This window comes from Topomyia yanbarensis, chromosome 1, assembly GCF_030247195.1.
Source record: "Topomyia yanbarensis strain Yona2022 chromosome 1, ASM3024719v1, whole genome shotgun sequence".
NCBI lineage: Eukaryota > Metazoa > Arthropoda > Insecta > Diptera > Culicidae > Topomyia > Topomyia yanbarensis.
In genome coordinates, this window is record NC_080670.1 from 57,381,214 (window position 1) to 57,398,576 (window position 17,363).

Genomic DNA, 17,363 nt, shown 5'->3' on the forward strand with positions numbered 1-17,363 from the left:
AGCTTGAGGCTCCTATTTTATGGAATGATTTTTGTTTGGGTGAAAACAGAGATATTTTCGAGACGCTCATCATTTTTGTGCGATACGAGCGTACGGGGCTATTCAGACCCCCTATTCCGTCAACCACCGTTCAGCGGCTGTGCACACCATTACACACGCCACAGCAAAGAAAATACATGGGCCGCCAATCGACAGCTGTGACATACCAGATTAAGTTTTTGTAAAGCAAATTATTTTTTTTTTTTGCTTTTTAAGGATAGGTAAATATAATTCCATTTTAAACAAATTAAAGAAAAATGCCGGTCCGAATTGCCCCGTAGGGAGGTCCGAATTACCCCTACATTGTAAAAGGATGGAAAACCGTAGAGGTTTGCAGATCGTCGCCTAGCGCTGCCATTGAGTGGTGCAAATGAACTTAGTGCAAAAATGTAGCTGAGGCTACAAACTAACAATTAGGACTTTTGACCGGTAACTTTTTTCACATCTATCCACCTAAAGGGCGATTTGCTTAAGTAGGTTCGATTAGACCCGGGTTTCCCTATATTGAATTTTTATTATACAAGACATGACAACTATATACAAGAAAAGAAATCATTATTCGAGTTCTGAAATTTTGTAAAAGAAAAAAACAGCCACGGTTATATTAAATTGAAAAACCTGTTTTAATCCACCTAGCGGTGCAATTGTGCCTTTCTCATTTCTCTAAACTATGGCACGGAGGCTTTTTATGTTCAACATAATTGTGGAAATGTCCATTACATTCTTAGTACACTTTGCACTTATACACAATGGCATGCCAGCCACGAACTTGATGAGCTACGTGTCGACGGTGAAACACTTGAAACAAAAAAATATCATACTCCATTAGCCTAATCAGCATTAGATCAATGTTATCTGCTTGCTAACTCATTTTGTCATGCGGGGGTGGGTATGTGAGGAGGGCGAAAGTCCCATGAACGAACGACTCCCCAGCTTAAATTGGTATGCTTTGTAATATAGTGGTGGTTTAAAGATGATGGGGTTGAAAGGGAGGGGTATGAGGGCTGGATGGGTTGGTGGTCTGAGGGGTGATTTAAGGAGATTTTTAAAGGAGGGGAGTGAACAGTAGAGGGGGGGGGGTGGAACCCCTCTCCGTAAACCATCAATTACGCCCCTGCTAAAATCCAGAAACCTTATGAGAGTCGAAAAAAAATTAGGGATTAGGTTGACGTTTTTCAGAGTGATTGCATAACCTTTCTATATGAGAAAGGCAAAAACATTCATGAACTATAAAGTGATAAATCCATTTAATCTTGCTAGAAGCATCTATGGAGAACCAACTCTTCAAAAAAGGTTGAAGACTTGATTTTTTCTTCTTTTTCTTCGTGTTCTTTTTATTTTTCATCGGTCTATTTCTGCTAGGAGGCCAAACATCTACACCCGAGATGTGACTCCACTATCTGGACTAGATATCAACCCATCAAGTCATGGACCGGGGACCATCGGCATTACTCTCCTTCAGACCACAGATTTTTTTCGCCTCAGAAAAATCTCAACGACCTCGGCTGGGATTGTACCCAGACCAACTGGCGGTCACGCGCACCACTCAACCATCGGCGCCGTCTTGTTTTTTAAACAAAGTTAATGAGAATTTAATTCAAAACAAACTGTGTTTTAGGACATGGAAGCATGAATTTCGAGATACTACACGCCGTTTGCTAATATTTCTTAAATCCCGTTTTTGTCCATACAATCTAGAATAAAAATATGAATTTCATTTATCTAATCAATGTTCCAGAAGTGCAAGAAATTTAAGAGTTATCATGAACTTGTTTGGAAAGATTTATTTTCGCAAATATCCTTCATGTCTTCAGCAATATTGTTTAATACCGTAAAATGGGGGAACATTGATCACTTTTTCATAAGTTTTTCGAATAACTATCTTCAATTCAAGTAGAGTCAACTGTTTGCATTTTTAAAATAAGTAGGGGTACCCAGAGATTTAAAATGTTCAAATTGTTGAATATTTTATTTCATTTTACTATAAAAATAAAATTACTTTGTTGTAAATTTTCATTAGTTGTTTCCGGAGTAACTTTGATCAGCAAAATACGTGTATCGAAATGAGAAATAACGCTTCAAACGTTGTGTAAATTGCATATCCGTAGGCAATTTTATAGCCCGATATTGTGACGTCAGGTAAGAAAACTAGATTGTCTAGAAGGATACAGCCGACTTTTATGAATATTTATCGGGAAAATAGTGAAAATTAAATAGTTGACTTGATTTTTTAAAATGAATTATTAAACAAAAATATTTACGGTTTCTAAAAAAGTGATCAGTTCAGTTGAAATTGGTTGATTTCATTAATATACAAGCAATTGTTTGAACAGATTGGAACGATGCATGAAAGTTGTATCATTTTCAATTTGAATTTTGTTCATAAAAGGTACATTAAATGACAAAATAATCGTTGCCGATAGATGCTAAACATGTTTAGAATATGGTTTGTATTTTGTTTGGATGCTTTTATTAGAGGGAATAATCTTATCGTACGTTACTGAAAAAACACACATTTAATCAAACTTACCCCGGTGATCAAAGATACCCCGTTTTACGGTAAAACTTTTTTTTTATTTGAGCACTAGGTTTAAAAGAGCACAATTTGAAAACGAGACCTTGTATACAAAATCTAATTATGCCTTTCCATTCAGCCCTCAAATGAAGACCACAAAAAGCTTCTTACTGGACTTATTTGACTTAATTTTCAATACCATCGCGATGGTCGAGGCAAGTGACAAACAGCACGAGATCAGAGCAGTTCGAGCAGTGGAATAAATGATCATCCAAAAAGGGACTATTTTGAGGGATTAAATCGGAACACGATCTAAACGGTTTTATGGCAGTTTTTATTATCCTTGAGCAACCATCAATATTGCGAAATTACACATGGAATTTGGCACGGAATTTCGCACGGAATCTCGCTCGGAATTTTGCACGGAATTGTACACGGAATTTTGCACATTTCGCATGAAATTTTGGCATGGCATTTCGCCCGGCATTTCATGCGGAATTTCGCACGGAATTTCACGCGGAATTTCGCACGGAATTTCGCATGCAATTTCGAGCGGAATTTCGCTCGGAATTTCGCATGCAACTTCGAGCGGAATTGCACACGGAATTTCGCACGGAATTTGGCATGGAATATCGCTCGGCATTTCGAGCGGAATTTCACACGGAATTTCACACAGAATTACACGGAATTTCAAACGGAATTTCCGCGGCATTTCGCGCGGAATTTTGTGTGGAATTTCACACGGAATTTCGCACCGGATTTTGCACGGAATTTCGTACGAAATTTCGCGCGGAATTTCACACGGAAATTCGAAAGGAATTTTGCATGGACTTGGACGCGTAATTTCATACGTAATTTCGCATGGAATTTTTCACGGAATTTCGCGCGGAATTTTTGAACGGCATTTCACAGGGAATTTTGCACGGAACTTCGCAAGGTATTTCGCGCGGAATTTCACGCGGACTTCGACGCGTAATTTAGAATTTAGCACGGACTTTCGGACGGAATTTCGCTCCGAATTTACGCGGCATTTTGCGCGGAATTTTACACGAAATTTCGCACAGAATTTCGCATGGACTTTGATGCGTAATTTCACACAGAATTTCACGCGGAATTTCACACAGAATTTCGCACGAAATTTCGCGCGGAATTTTGCATCGACTTTGACGCGTAATTTCATTCGTAATTTCGCATGGAATTTCGCACGGAATTTCGCGCAATTTCGCTCGGAATTTCGCGCGGAATTTTTGAACGGCATTTCACAAGGAATTCCGCACGAAACTTCGCAAGGTATTTCGCGCGCAATTTCACACGGAATTACACGCGGATTTTGACGCAGAATTTTGCACGTAATTTCGAACGGAATTTCGCGCGGACTATTTTTTTAAATATCTACAAATACAAAACAAATTTTCAAGTGATTATAAAAACTGATCCTGACGCACTAGAGACAATCGAACAATGCCGATTTTCATAATTTTTTTTCTATTTTTCGCAAAACAATATGCGTACTAGAGTGGCTCGCGTTTGTATGGGAAAACTTCAAAATGATTTAAATTAGCGGACACAGCACTTTCTGGGTTCCTTTTGTAGACCCAAAAGCTCTGCAGAATTTGGTAGCGGTTAGTTGCTTCCCGTTTGTATGGGATTTTATATGGGGAAATCAATTATTTTGCTTTTAAGTCAACAAAGATCGCTATTTTACTCAATATGAAATCCCAGCTTAACAAAACTATAGTTCAAACCTTGATTTGAACTATAGTTAACAACTTTTTCAAAGATGGAAACTAGCTACGAGTTTTCAAAAAATATTTATAACGATTTGAAAACTTATGGTCCAATCCAAATGCAGAAATTTATTAATTTTTCCAACACTGCCAGTGCACCACCGACATCGACATTTAAAACTTAATTAAATCAGAATATATTAATCACAGAGACCTTTGAATGAAATGTTCAAAATGAATTGCTGAATAACATAGACGTAGTCAGAAAATGAAAAGAAGAGATGGGGCTTTTGTGCTCTCCAGTCCCCTTTCTTAGATTGTTTTGCATAAGACAAAGGATCATTACGTCCTTGCAAATGTGAATGACTGAACTTTCTTAATGGGAGTGGGCGTAGCGTAGTTGGTAAATCGATTGCCATGTACGCAGCGCACTTGGGTTCGAGTCCCGACCCCGCACATAGGGTTAGAAATTTCTCATAAGAGATTTTTCTACCCCGAAGAGGCTAATGACCTTAAGGTTAAAACCTCTATAATCGAAAAAAAAACTTTCTTATAGACCCAAATATGAATCATGCTACAATTATTGCTGTGGGAAGTAACATTTACAACATTTAGGATTTCACCAAAAACGTATGTTTGATGTAACTATTCTGGTTTCGTTCCTAGAGTCTCAAACGAAAATGTCGATAGAAACAATTCCGAGACTTCAAGGAATCTATGGATATACATTTTTTTAAATTCTGACTCTGAACGGCTACGAAATAGGGTTTTAAAATATGTAAAAATTATAAACCGTTGTACCATTTTATATGAAATAACAGCAAAGTCCTTAAATAGTAGCACTCAAACACGTAAGATTAATTTTTAATTCGGTGGTATAAACCTGCGTTGAAGATGTACTCCTTATGTTATACTAATCTATCTACAAAGGGGATTGGGAAGTACACAACCCCCCTCCCCCTCTTCTTTTAATTTTCTGACTACGTCTGTGTTATTCGGCAATTCATTCTGAACATTTCACCCAAAGGTACCAAGTCTCTGCGATGACTATATTATTATTTATTTAAGTTTAAACTATCGGTGTCGGTGGTGTACTGACAGTGTTGGAAGAAATAAAAAATTTCTGTATTTGGATTGTACAATACTTTTTGAAATCGTTATGCCTATTTTTTGAAAACTCGTAGCTAGTTTCCGTCTTTGACAAAGTTGTTAACCAGTATGTATAGTGAAGTATAGTTTTATAGAGCTGGTTTTTCATATTAAGTGAAATAGCGATCTTTATTAAAGTAAATGTAAAACAATTGATTTCCCCATATAACATCCCATACAAACTTTGAACGCAGTGCGCAAACTAGGGAAGCAACCGACCGCTCCCAAATTTTACGCATGCATTTGGGACCACAAAATGAACTAAAAAAGTGCTGTTCTGAAAAATGTCATATGTCGATCCAGTCTAATGCGTACTCAGCAAACTGCTGTTTTGTTTGTCGAACAGTGCAACAATCAATCGTTCACACTTTTCTATCCAAATAACCATATATCTTGGGTGTACCTCTTATCAACGCAAATATCCGCTTGAACTTTGGCCAACGACGTTCCTAAATTATAAACCGACTTCCATACGGGTTACCTTTCCTTCAACTGCTTGGCTGCCACCAGCGCTGCATAACCTGCTTTCGTTAAATCTTCGGGTGAGTCATCCGACGAGCTGAACTTTGACAGTAACGCTCCCGGATCGTTCGGGTCGAGGACAGCACCTAAAAGTAAGCAAAATTAAAATCTCGAAATCAAAGCCCGATAGTTCGGGGCGCTCCGTACTACGTACCTTTTCGCAGCATTTCCGGTTCCCGCTTATCGAACAGTTCAATCATGGCTTCGAGACCCTTGCGTGCAGCTGACTGCAGCGCGCTCTGCATCGTGGGCTTCCGCTTGTGCTTGGGTCGGGAGTTCTTAGGGGTGGTTCCGTTCCGGTGGCTTTTGTTACCGTTGTTGTTTTGCTTGCGGCGTTTGCCAGTTGACACTTTGAGCTTCATTCGCTTCGGTTGAACCTGACTGGTGTCCATTGGGATCAGCATAGGTCGTGGAAGGTTCGCTTCGTTATGCTCGACCGCGTCGTTCTCGTCCTTGGGGCTGATCAGTTGCACCGGGGTCAGGTAGTTATCATTGTTTTCGTTGTCGTTGTCGTTTGAAGTGGTCAGCGCTTCTGTGCTGCAGCATGGTCCAGGGAAAAGGGTGTGAATGAGTAGGGTGATTGAGGTTGTTAATATGACGTAACTGTAATTGACAAGGGAGAGAGAGAAGAGAAAAATTAGCATTGCGTTAATTTATGCATGGCGAAGTACTGGTTGCCCGTTTTCAGCGTTTGTTTTTTTGCTGGTTTACTATCACTGCATTGGTTTGATGATGCAAGCAAAACCATTAACTTTTGCTTTCCTACTGGAATGTGTTGGAATACATAATTAGGAAAGCAAATGACAAACAGCTAAATTGCACGATATCGATTTATAACAACCTTCCGAAATTCACCATAATCATGGATCCGGGAAAGGTGAGCTTTTGCTGATATCCAATAGCATCTTGCGTTTTTTCGTTTGTTTCCCCGTGCCAGCCTCTGCGTCATTGCTAGCGCCTTCGTTCGTCAACCGCCACCGACGCCGGGTTCATTTCCCATGACGCTGAAGCGCAAAAGTAATTAGCAAAGCAACAATCGCAACAACGATTTTCTATTAGCCCATTACACACGCACGGGGAAGGGAACCCCGCTCGCCAACATCGTTCGATTTGTTAATAACGCAACTCGACAGCTGTTTTCGGAGTTGGGTTGTTATGGTGGGAGGTGTTGGCGCAAGGGGCTAATTAAAACAAATAAATGTTGGATAATTGGCTCCAGCCCCAGGGCAAGCCGGGTTTTATTGTCTACTATTTGTTTGTAAACAGTGTTTTAAGCACGGCGTTAGCTCGTAAAGCATTGATTATTACATTTTCAATTTCTTTTTTGAGTGGCCTCGGGTGGTTTTAGCTAATCGCTATGAATCCTTTCTCTGTTTTTTATATGGAGGCGCATTGGTATGAGGAATCTCTTTGGCACTACATTCCGTGGTGGAAAATGGCTTTTGAAGTCTTCACAGTTCTTTCGCAGCGTACTACTTATTGAAGGGGAACGATATTTTTGGCACTAAGAATCTTTACTTTACAAGACCGACAGCGCACTACCTTTGTACCACTTGACTAGTGGCGTCATGGTGGAATATTCGTAGCATGGTTTGAGGGATGACCGCATTTTGTCATAAACTCTACTGTGCAATCGTAAAGTTTTTCTAATCAATAAAATCGAAAGTAAAACCGCCTTCCTTTCAAATGGTTGTTTGTCACGGTTGCAATTTGATCACCGCTGCAGCTAGTTGGATTGTATTCAATAAATCTTTGGTTATTAGTTTTGTGGCAGTAATCAAGATACAAAGCAAAATATATAGTTTTGACATGTTTTTGTCACAGGTTTGGTCAAATCCTGCAATGGTTTCAGAGATTATATCCATTTCAAACACCCATGTCTAACATGGGTTATTAATATAGGGTTCTTGTTTCCCTCTGAGGCGTAAAATTAGAGCAATACTTTTCTTGCCGTAAATTGGTACGCAATTCAAAAGTAATTGTGGAATGAGACATGACCGAAAGAAGGGGACGATCAGTTTCACAAGCAGTCTGAGTTAGATTATTTATAAGCACGTGATTAGAAAGAGCAGTAGGTGAAAAAACAGAGTAATATATGAAATATTACTTTAATTGGCCGAGCTTAGTGTAATTAGTATGTCGATTGCCTTGTACGCAATTCACCTTGGTTCGATCCCCAACCTCGCACATAGGATAGCCTTAACGTTACATCCTCGCGACTTGGAACATTTATTGAAGATGAAAATGGAAATCACGTGTGTACAGTTTCATCATAAACGCAATTCTGATCAAAGTTCAATGGACCGAGAAAGGTGGCTTTATCAGGAAAAACCAACGTGAGTTGAAATATAGGAGAGTTGATACTGTATCCATTGCTAACGGTACACTACCGTTGAGGATTTAACAATAATGCATTTGTTTTACATATTACTATCGTGCCCACAAATCCTCCATTACACGAAACGACCTTAGATGTGTTTTTATGGTAACCACACAACAAGAAATTAGCAAAAGTATGATTTTGTAATATTTTTCAAGTTAGTATAGCCAGTTTATTAAGTGGAGCTGGATTATGGCAGTATCGTAATTATGGAGTTTTAGAGAGTGTTTTTACCGTTTTTTTACAAGTGGAATTATCTGACAAGGGAGTTGACATATGATGCTAATTATTTTTAATTTGTTCAGTTTTCTTTAAAATTTTATCATGAAAAATATCCGCAAGAAAAACGTTTCAAAACATTAAAATTTTCAATCAAAAATGACCGTTTGGTCAAGTAGGTTGCTGCCAAAGACTTATCTTTTCAGAAGTGGCTCACGTTTGGTTAAATGGTTATGTAGCTGCCTATTCGGTGTGATGAGCGGTCGAGTCCAGAGATCCCATTGCATACTAAAACAGTGACTGGATGATGCATTTTGTACATGAATGGAATCCGCGGCTCCATGTTTGCATAAATGATGGTGGAGCCTTTTGTGTCCGAAGGGTTCGATGCGAATCAACAAACTGATGTTATATATACTGACTTATCTGCAGCTTTCGACAAAATCAATCACGATATCGCAATCGCTAAATTGGAAAAACTTGCGATGGTTCCAATCCTATCTCGTTGGCCGTCAACTCAGTGTGAACATCGGTGATGCATACTCCAAACTGTTCTCCGCAACGTCTGGTATTCCGCAAGGAAGTTATCTCGGACCATTCATATTCACTCTCTATTTCAACGATGTAAACTATCAGCTGAAAGGGCCACGGTTGTCGTATGCAGATGACCTAAAAATTTTCAACAGAATTAAGAGCCGAACGGACGCACTTTATTTGCAGCAGCAATTTGACACTTTCAGAAGATGCTGTGAAAACAATCGAATGATTCTGAATCCGGCGAAATGTTCTGTGATATCGTTCTCCAGAAACAAAGATCCCATTGAGTTTGAATTTAACTTGTCTGGAGCTCTTGTTTCCCGGGTGAGCTGCGTTAAGGATCTTGGAGTGCTGTTAGATTCGTAACTTACATTTAAGAATCACATTTCGTATGTTGTTGGTAAAGCATCGCGAAGCCTGGGCTTCATTTTCCGTACGGCTAAATCCTTCACAGACATTTATTGTCTCATAAGCCTCTACTGCTCTTTAGTGCGCTCCACGCTGGAGTATTGTTCGGCAGTCTGGAACCCGAATTACATGAACAGCAGCGATCGAATTGAAGGCGTTCAACGAAAATTTATACGGTATGCTCTTCGACGCCTGCCTTGGCGCGATCCTGTTCGTCTACCAAGCTACGAGAGTCGGTGTCAACTCATCCGGCTCGATGCCCTTCAGCATCGTAGAGAAACTGCAAGAGCCTTATTCATCTCTGATCTTCTGTCAGGACGCATCGATTCTCCAGGTTTACTAGAGCGAGTCAACATCCAAGCAAGGTCCAGAACGTTATGCGGAAACGTTCTTCTGAGAGTGCAGTTTCGACAAACTATTCAAACAGCTAATGCCGCTATCACGGGACTACAACGCCTCTTCAATCGTGTGTCGCACCTGTTCGACTTTCATTTGTCTCGGATATCTTTAAGAAAGCGATTCCTGCAGTTTTTTTAGATGTAATTAGTTAAGGTTTCCATCATTGGGGCCGAGTGCGGCCTGTTGATGTGTGCGATAAATACATAAATAAATCATCATAACTGGCGAGTAATCTCGAATCATGGTCGAGAGCTGGTTTCTTCCAAATGTTGTAAGATTTGAAAGACTTTTTCTTTGAACAAGATGGGTAACAAGTCATACGGAGGTTGAAACGATCGAATACGATGTACGATAGACGAATTCTATCGAAAAATGGCTTTACTCTCCCTTAATCATTAATGATCTAAAATTGCTATGCCAAGTAATTTTGCACCCATTTTAACAAGTTTTGCATCATCATTGTGGACTCAGTTTATATAGAAATTTTGTGTGTGATCACACTCTTCAGCCGGTTACTCCGAAACCGCAACTCCGATCGGCGAACAATGAACAGCAACCTATGGAACCGTTATACTGTTAGTTTGAAATCAAGTTTGTGTGAATCAGCTCATCCATCTCATAAAAAATGTGTGAGTTTTAAACATACATACTACATACACGTAACCTACACACAAATATCGAAGTGATATAAGTCTCCAACGAAGAACTCGCATTGGTAAAGGGTTTAAAGGTGAAGAAAGTACCCGGACCAGATGTAATCCCCAACATTGCATTGAGAGTGCCAATCCAGACACTACCGGATGTGATCAGAAAAGTGATTTAAAAGCTTCTAGATGAGGGAAGATACAGAATCTAGTGCTACTGCATAAACCATGTAAACCCCGCGATAATCCATCATCTATGCCTGCTGGATACGTTCGGGAAATTCTTGGAGAGGATTGTCCTTAACATGATGACATTTATGGAAAGCGGTAAAGTTGATAGCCATTCGGAGAGTAATCGAGAGAGCCGATGTGTCGCGCAAACAGAAAAGAAGAGGAACTCGATACTCTGCCGATAGACGATCAAAAACGCGTTCAATAGCGTCAAAAACGCGTTCGATAGCGTAAGCTGGGAAGCCATTGCAGAATCACCAGTGTGGAATTCTAAGGAGTTATTTCCATAACCATAACAGTATTGGGAGTGACGCCGAAACAGTTGGAATTGTTGGTGATGGAGGCGATCGACAGCATTGAAAGGAAGAGTGATGTTGCAGAAAAACGGAGGTGCTATTTGTTAGCAACTGTAAAGTGCTGCAGCGAGTAGAAATCACTATCTGGGAGTACGTCATTGTCTCGAAACGGGCGCTGAAACTGCTGGGCGTAATGATCGATGACCGATTCTACATCAACACTTATGCTTGCGCCAAAGCTATCCACGCTTTAGTCAGAATTATGCCGAACAATACCTGGTCATGCAGTAGCAAGAGGCGTCTTCTGGCTAGCGTATCATCGTCAGCATACATGAAATGCCGTCAGCAGAGTAGTGACTAATACTGTCAAAACTTCAGCGAAAGTGGCGAATAGAACAGCAAGCTGAAAACACCAACTAGTAAGATATGGATGAGTGGTTCAAATTGGTTATAAACCCTACGAGTGTGTTCGTGAAGGGACGCGAGCTAGGTCTTGGCTCCTCCAGATCGGTTCACGTCCCGACGGGTTCCAGGCGACGGTCGTATATGGACTGGATACGCAGCAAGGGCCTGCCAGCAAGCTAGCTCAACGTATACAGGAGGACAATGGGCTCACGGAAAGGTGGAAGCTACTGACAGCCACACTAATCCAGTCGACGTTTCATCGAAAGTGGAGAAACAAGCAGCAAGTTAGCAAACGCGAGCTGTAGTTTCAAGTCGGTCAAAAATCCTACGAGGATTGCTGTGAAGGGATGCGGTCGAGTTTTTCGGCATCTCCGGACAAGTTCACGTCTCAACAGGTTCCAAAGTTGGCGACGGTTCCGAGGTCGCGCTATTACTCAGCGAGGCTTCGATAGCGACCTGACTCAACGTACACAGAGGGACTAATCGGCTCAAGAGCGGTTGGGAGCTAATGGCAGTTTCACTAATTCGATCGGAGCTCCAGCACAGCGGAGAAACGAGCAGCAAGTTAGTAATTCCAATATGTAGTTTCACGTCGGTTAAAAATCGTGTGAGGATGGTTGTGAACGAATGCAGGTCAATAAATGCAGAGGAGTCAAAGGACTCCGCATACACAGAGGGGCCAACGGGCTCAAGTGCACCTGGGAACTCATAACAGTAACACTAAATCAGTCGGAGCTGAATTAGTGTTACTGTTATGAGTAAAAATAAAAAGGAAGAAAAAACAAATACACCACACAACGAACAGGCGTAGTCGAGGAACCAAGATGCTTTAGGAAAGAAAAGGTGCAACATCACAATCTCCTTCCGAAGTAATACCCAACGGCAGGAACGGATCCAGAAAAAAAATTCGGGGGGGGGGGGGGGGTGCTGGTTCGAAATTTTGATTTTGAAATGAATGAAAGAATGTACAATACGTTATGCGTCAAAACCTCATTTAATGAAAATCAGTTTTGGTGGAAATGAAATTGAAAATAATTCAAAATTTCTTAACAAGTTGAAAATTTTCGGAAGGGGTCCGGACCCTCAGGACCCTCTCCCTGGATCCGTCACAGCCCAACGGTGTCTCCGGGAAGAAGAGGATACGGAGATACAAGAGATTAAGGTTTAGTCGGTAGGCTTGCTGGAGAAAGAGCTACAGTAACAATCCAACCACGCCGAAATCAAGCATTACTCAAGAGGTCCAGCAGTCTGGGTTGCCTAAAGTGATAAATCTAAAGCAAAAAAAATCGAAAGGCTCTAAAAATTTGTGAAAAGCAAGGGCAATGTGCACGGACAGATCAGAGATCTAGCGATTAGCATCAAATCCGCTTTAGAAACCGCCGAAGGCGAGCAGATGGTGATACTGGAAAGAGCTGAAAACATCGAAAAGGCGCTGAAGACCAAGGAAGAAAAAGCGACAAGTGCGAAAACAGGTGTCTATGTGACGCTAAAGGGTGACCGGTATTCCAGTTCCGTGAAGAGTAAGGGAAACACCAAGAGAGGAGGAGGAATCGAAGAAAGCCAAGAAGGTCGGTGAAGGACAGCGAAAAAGTCGACAAATGGAAAGTGGATGGTGAACCGCCGATACGGTAGAAAAGAGGAGGATAAAACGAAAAGAGAAGGATGAAAAAAGAAAGAAGACCTTCGACTGCGCCATGAGAGGTATAAAAGAGCTGGTCTAGTGCCAAAGCAAGCGAAAGCGTGACGTACTCAGCGACTCTCGAAATGGTGGAGTAGGATCCTAAGCTGAAGGAGCTGAGGGAGAACGTAGTCAGAACCTGGCGCAGCAGAAAGGTGAGATGCAGTTCGAGTTGAAGAAGGATCCAATGGTCATGAGGGAAGAGAAGCGAGCGTGAGAACGTTAGCTCAGTAAGCAGTGGTTGAGTATAGGATTCTGGACGAGATCGGAAGACGCGCTAATAGAACAATGACACCTGGAGAGCAGATGCCAATCAGATTAAGGAAGACGTACAGTGGCACACAGAAAGCAGTGATACGCTTATCGCCAACTGTAGCCAAGAAGCGGATAGTCGGTGTGCTCGTCACGATTAGTCCCTAAAGCTACTCAACAAACGGAGAGGTTTTTCAGGCGCCTGGGTTCGGCCATCAGGCAAGAAACTGATATGTGTAGAAATGTGGGAATGCATGCTATACACACACAGGATGATGGAAAGGACTACATTACGGGAGGCTTTTTATGCACAGAGTACAAAAATGCGAAGGCAGGCCAATGATGATGGAGATAACTTTGCTTATAGTTAGTGATTGTGACGTTGCTTAGCAACTGTTGTGGTAATTAACAACAGAAACGAAGTACGACGTTTCAATTCTTGCAGAGCCGTATTGTGTTCCTCTCGACAACGGTAGCTGAGGGATGGGACGGATAGTGCAGAGATGGCTGCAATCCAAGTGACGGGCGGTTTCCCTGTCCAAGAAATAGTGGATAGCACACATCACCAGGATCAACAGCGTATTCGTATGTAGCTGTTATTCTCCCCCTCGGTGAACACCAGAGTAGTACAATCGGATGCTGGACCGATTCATTAGTCAGACGAACACCGGTTGTTATAGGAGGAGATTTTAGCATTTGGGCCGTGGAGTACAGCGGTAGACTGACCAATGCAAGAGGTTACAATTTGTTGGAAGCCCTGGTGAAGCTGGATATAAGCCCGTGCAATGCAGGTTCCGCTAGATCATTCCATAAAGGCTCAGCATCCTCCATGTTGCCTGCCTTAAATTTAGAAGACGCGTTCAGAGAGCAAGATCTGTGGCAGTCAGAGAAGAGTGTAAGGTAACATTCCGAGCGGTTAAATCCTCTTTTAAACGCGAGATAGAGCTTAGTAAGTCCACCTGCTACAAGGAGCTGTACAGAGATGTAGATGCTAACCCCTGGGGTAACGCTTACGGTGTCGTGATGGCCATGACCAAGGGTACAGCTGAAATGTGCACCCACGACCCAATTGGATTTCCAAATACGAGTTACTTGCAACGGCAAAAGAACTGAAAGTAAAAAAGCTATCGGTGCGGATAGTATCCCCAACATGGCGATCATGGCGTTTCCGGACATGTTCCGAACAGTGCTACAGAAAGGCCAGGACGAAGGCTACTTCCCGGAAAGATGAAAGAAGCAGAAGCTGGTGTTGCTTCCAAAACCAGGGAAGTCACTAGAAGATCCAGCATCGTATATGCCTGCTGGATAAACTTGGGAAACTTCGGGAAAGCGTTGGCGGAAGCACTTGGAATGGTCGACGGTCGGTTAAATTACAAAAGCCATGTCGACAACGTATGCGAGAAGGCAGTAAGCGCAACTACCGCTGTGGCAAGGATTGAACATCGAAGGAGCAAGATGCTGCAAGAGAGGTTTCCTGGTGGGTGTCTCACCTCAATACTGAGAGTCGAAGCTGATGAGCACGTTTTGCTTGTTCGTGTCGCGAGCGCGTACAGAACGACATTGCTGGAAGCGATATGCGTCATTGCCGGGATACATCACTTTGGCTGAGGATGTGGAATGCTACCAGCGAAGAAATACATGAAATGCAAGGAGACTGTTCTGAGCGGACTCGTTAGATAAGTGACCCCCAACTCATACCAAATGTGCTGCAGTGGGTGCACAGGAAGCATGGAGAGGTGATTTTATGAAGTTTTTGTCCAGGATTGACTGTATAAGAGACATCAGAATAAGGGGTGCACTAGGTTGAAGACGAGGTTTGAGGGTGAGGTATGCCCGGCGTGACAGTCGACAGGCCAATATAGTTGCCGGCTAAGATTTTAGTATAAAGATTCCTAGCCGAACTGGTGTGCCAACCGGCACACTAAGATCGATACCAGCAAGCTAGTACATAAGGCATTCTGGTGACAGAACACGGATGGGGATACAAATTTCATCGGAATGGTATCACGGACCACAGCTGCATTACCCTAGTAGGAATTGGTGACACCTCCCCAAAACGATGAGTGGTCTAATGGTCCTGGCTGCCCTTCATACCATTAATACTTTGGTAGATCTCCAAGTGCGTTCGACATCCGGCACATTATCCGATAGAACTCGGCTCAGTTGAGTATTGCTGACTAGTGTTGATCCGGTTCTGGACGCGCTACCCGATGAAGGACCGCGTCAACCCTCGCATGCGACCTCACTGCTTGTAAAGCAAACCATCGGATCGCAACAGCGAGAGCTGCCCAGGGAGGCCATACCGAGCACGAGGAGCAATAAACCACTAGGAATCAAAAGGAAGCTAAAGTTTCATGGGCTCATACTAAAATCAAGTATTACCCAGGAAGATCAGCAGACTGGGTTGTTCAAAGTTTTTAAGCTGAGGCAAAAAATGGAGGAGCTCTACAAGTGCGCAAAAAATACAGGCAACGTGCACTGACAGATCAGGGATCTACTGATCAACATCAATGCGAACAGATGGTGTTACTGGAAAGAGCTGAAAACACCGAAAAGGCACTAAAGACCTCGGAGGAGGCGAAATCAGAACCCCATAAGACGCCGAAGAGTGACCGGTATACTGATTCCGTGGAAAAACGTACCGCCAGGGGAGGAGGAGGAACCGAAGAAGCCCAAGAAGGTTGGTGATAGACAGGCCGAAAAATAGAAATTGGATGGTGAGCCGTAGAAACCCAAACAGAGAGGAGGAAACACAGAAGGAGAACAAAGACAAGAAGAAGGTTAAGAAAGAAGGCTTGGCCATGCCTGGCAAGGCATAGGGAAGACGCTCTAGTTTGCATCCTCAAAATTTGTGAGAGATGATCCCAAACTGAAGGAACTGGGGTAAAACGTAATAAAAATCAGGCGCACTTAGAAATGTGCAATACTGTCCATCGATAAAGAGCTCGATTTATCGGTTGTAGGAGAAGTAAACGTGAGAGCTTTAGTTCAGAAATCGGTGGTTGAGTGCATGATTCTCGACGAGATCACAACGGAAGACAAAGTGAAAAGCGCACTAATAGAGTAATGTAGTTTGGAGAAAGAGTCGATGTGGCACACAGGCAGCAACAATACGCTAACAGCTAACCAGTTGATAGTGGCCGTCAGTGTGCTCGTTACGATGGATCCCTAGAACCTTTAAATAAACGGAGAAGCGTTTTAGATGTCTGGTTTGTGTCTATCAGGTGACAGGTGTAAGGTTCCTGACATATCTAGCTTGTGCCGGTTTGTGTTGTTAGTTGTCACACACCGCCAAGATGGACAGTAGAGCAGTACACCCTGAAAGGCTGTTGTCGCCGGAGGAGATTTCAATGTCTAAGCGGTGGCGCACGAGGATCCAACTTACTGAAAACTCTGATAAAGTTGGAACACTAGCTGTGTAACGAAGATACCGTAAGCAGATTTCGCAAGGACGGACTGGAATTCATCATCGTTGTAACGTTCGTCACTAGAAACACGAACTAGATAGTTAGTAAAGAGTACATTGGCTGTGACCATCAGGTGATTTATTATAGTACTGGCCAACGGGACTTTACGACGGACGAGATATGGCGAGAAGAAATGGAAGACGAAAGACTTCGACAAGAAACTTTTCGTGGAGGCTCTTTGCGTAGACGGTGGGTTCTTCGAACATGAAAGCTAAATCTGGAACAGTTGGTGCTTGGCCTACTGGGGGAGCGAGACAGTAGGCACTCTCCAGGCTGCTTTCCTTAGAGGCAGAAGACGCGTTCAGTGAACTAGAACCAAAACAGATAGAGAGCGTGTAATGTCCAGTGTAGTCAGAATCCTTGGAGTAACGCTTATCGAAATATGATGACAAATATCAAAGGTCCCATCGACTTCGGTTGAAATGTGCCTGAATAAGCTAAAGATAATTGTCAAGGGTCTTTTCCCGTATCATGATCCAAAGACGTAGTCACCGA

At 42.3% G+C, this 17,363-nt stretch overlaps 1 protein-coding gene across 1 annotated transcript in view; it reads right to left on the reverse strand.

Moving 5' to 3' along the window:
- LOC131677682 (uncharacterized) overlaps positions 1-17,363 on the reverse strand; it is a 120,846-nt gene that overhangs the window by 66,958 nt on the left and 36,525 nt on the right. Inside the window, exons 2-3 of the mRNA XM_058957642.1 lie at positions 6,107-6,555; positions 5,912-6,038 (exon numbers count right to left, since the gene is read on the reverse strand). Coding sequence (XP_058813625.1) covers positions 5,912-6,038; positions 6,107-6,555 — 576 coding nt within the window. The remainder of the gene's footprint in view (positions 1-5,911; positions 6,039-6,106; positions 6,556-17,363) is intronic.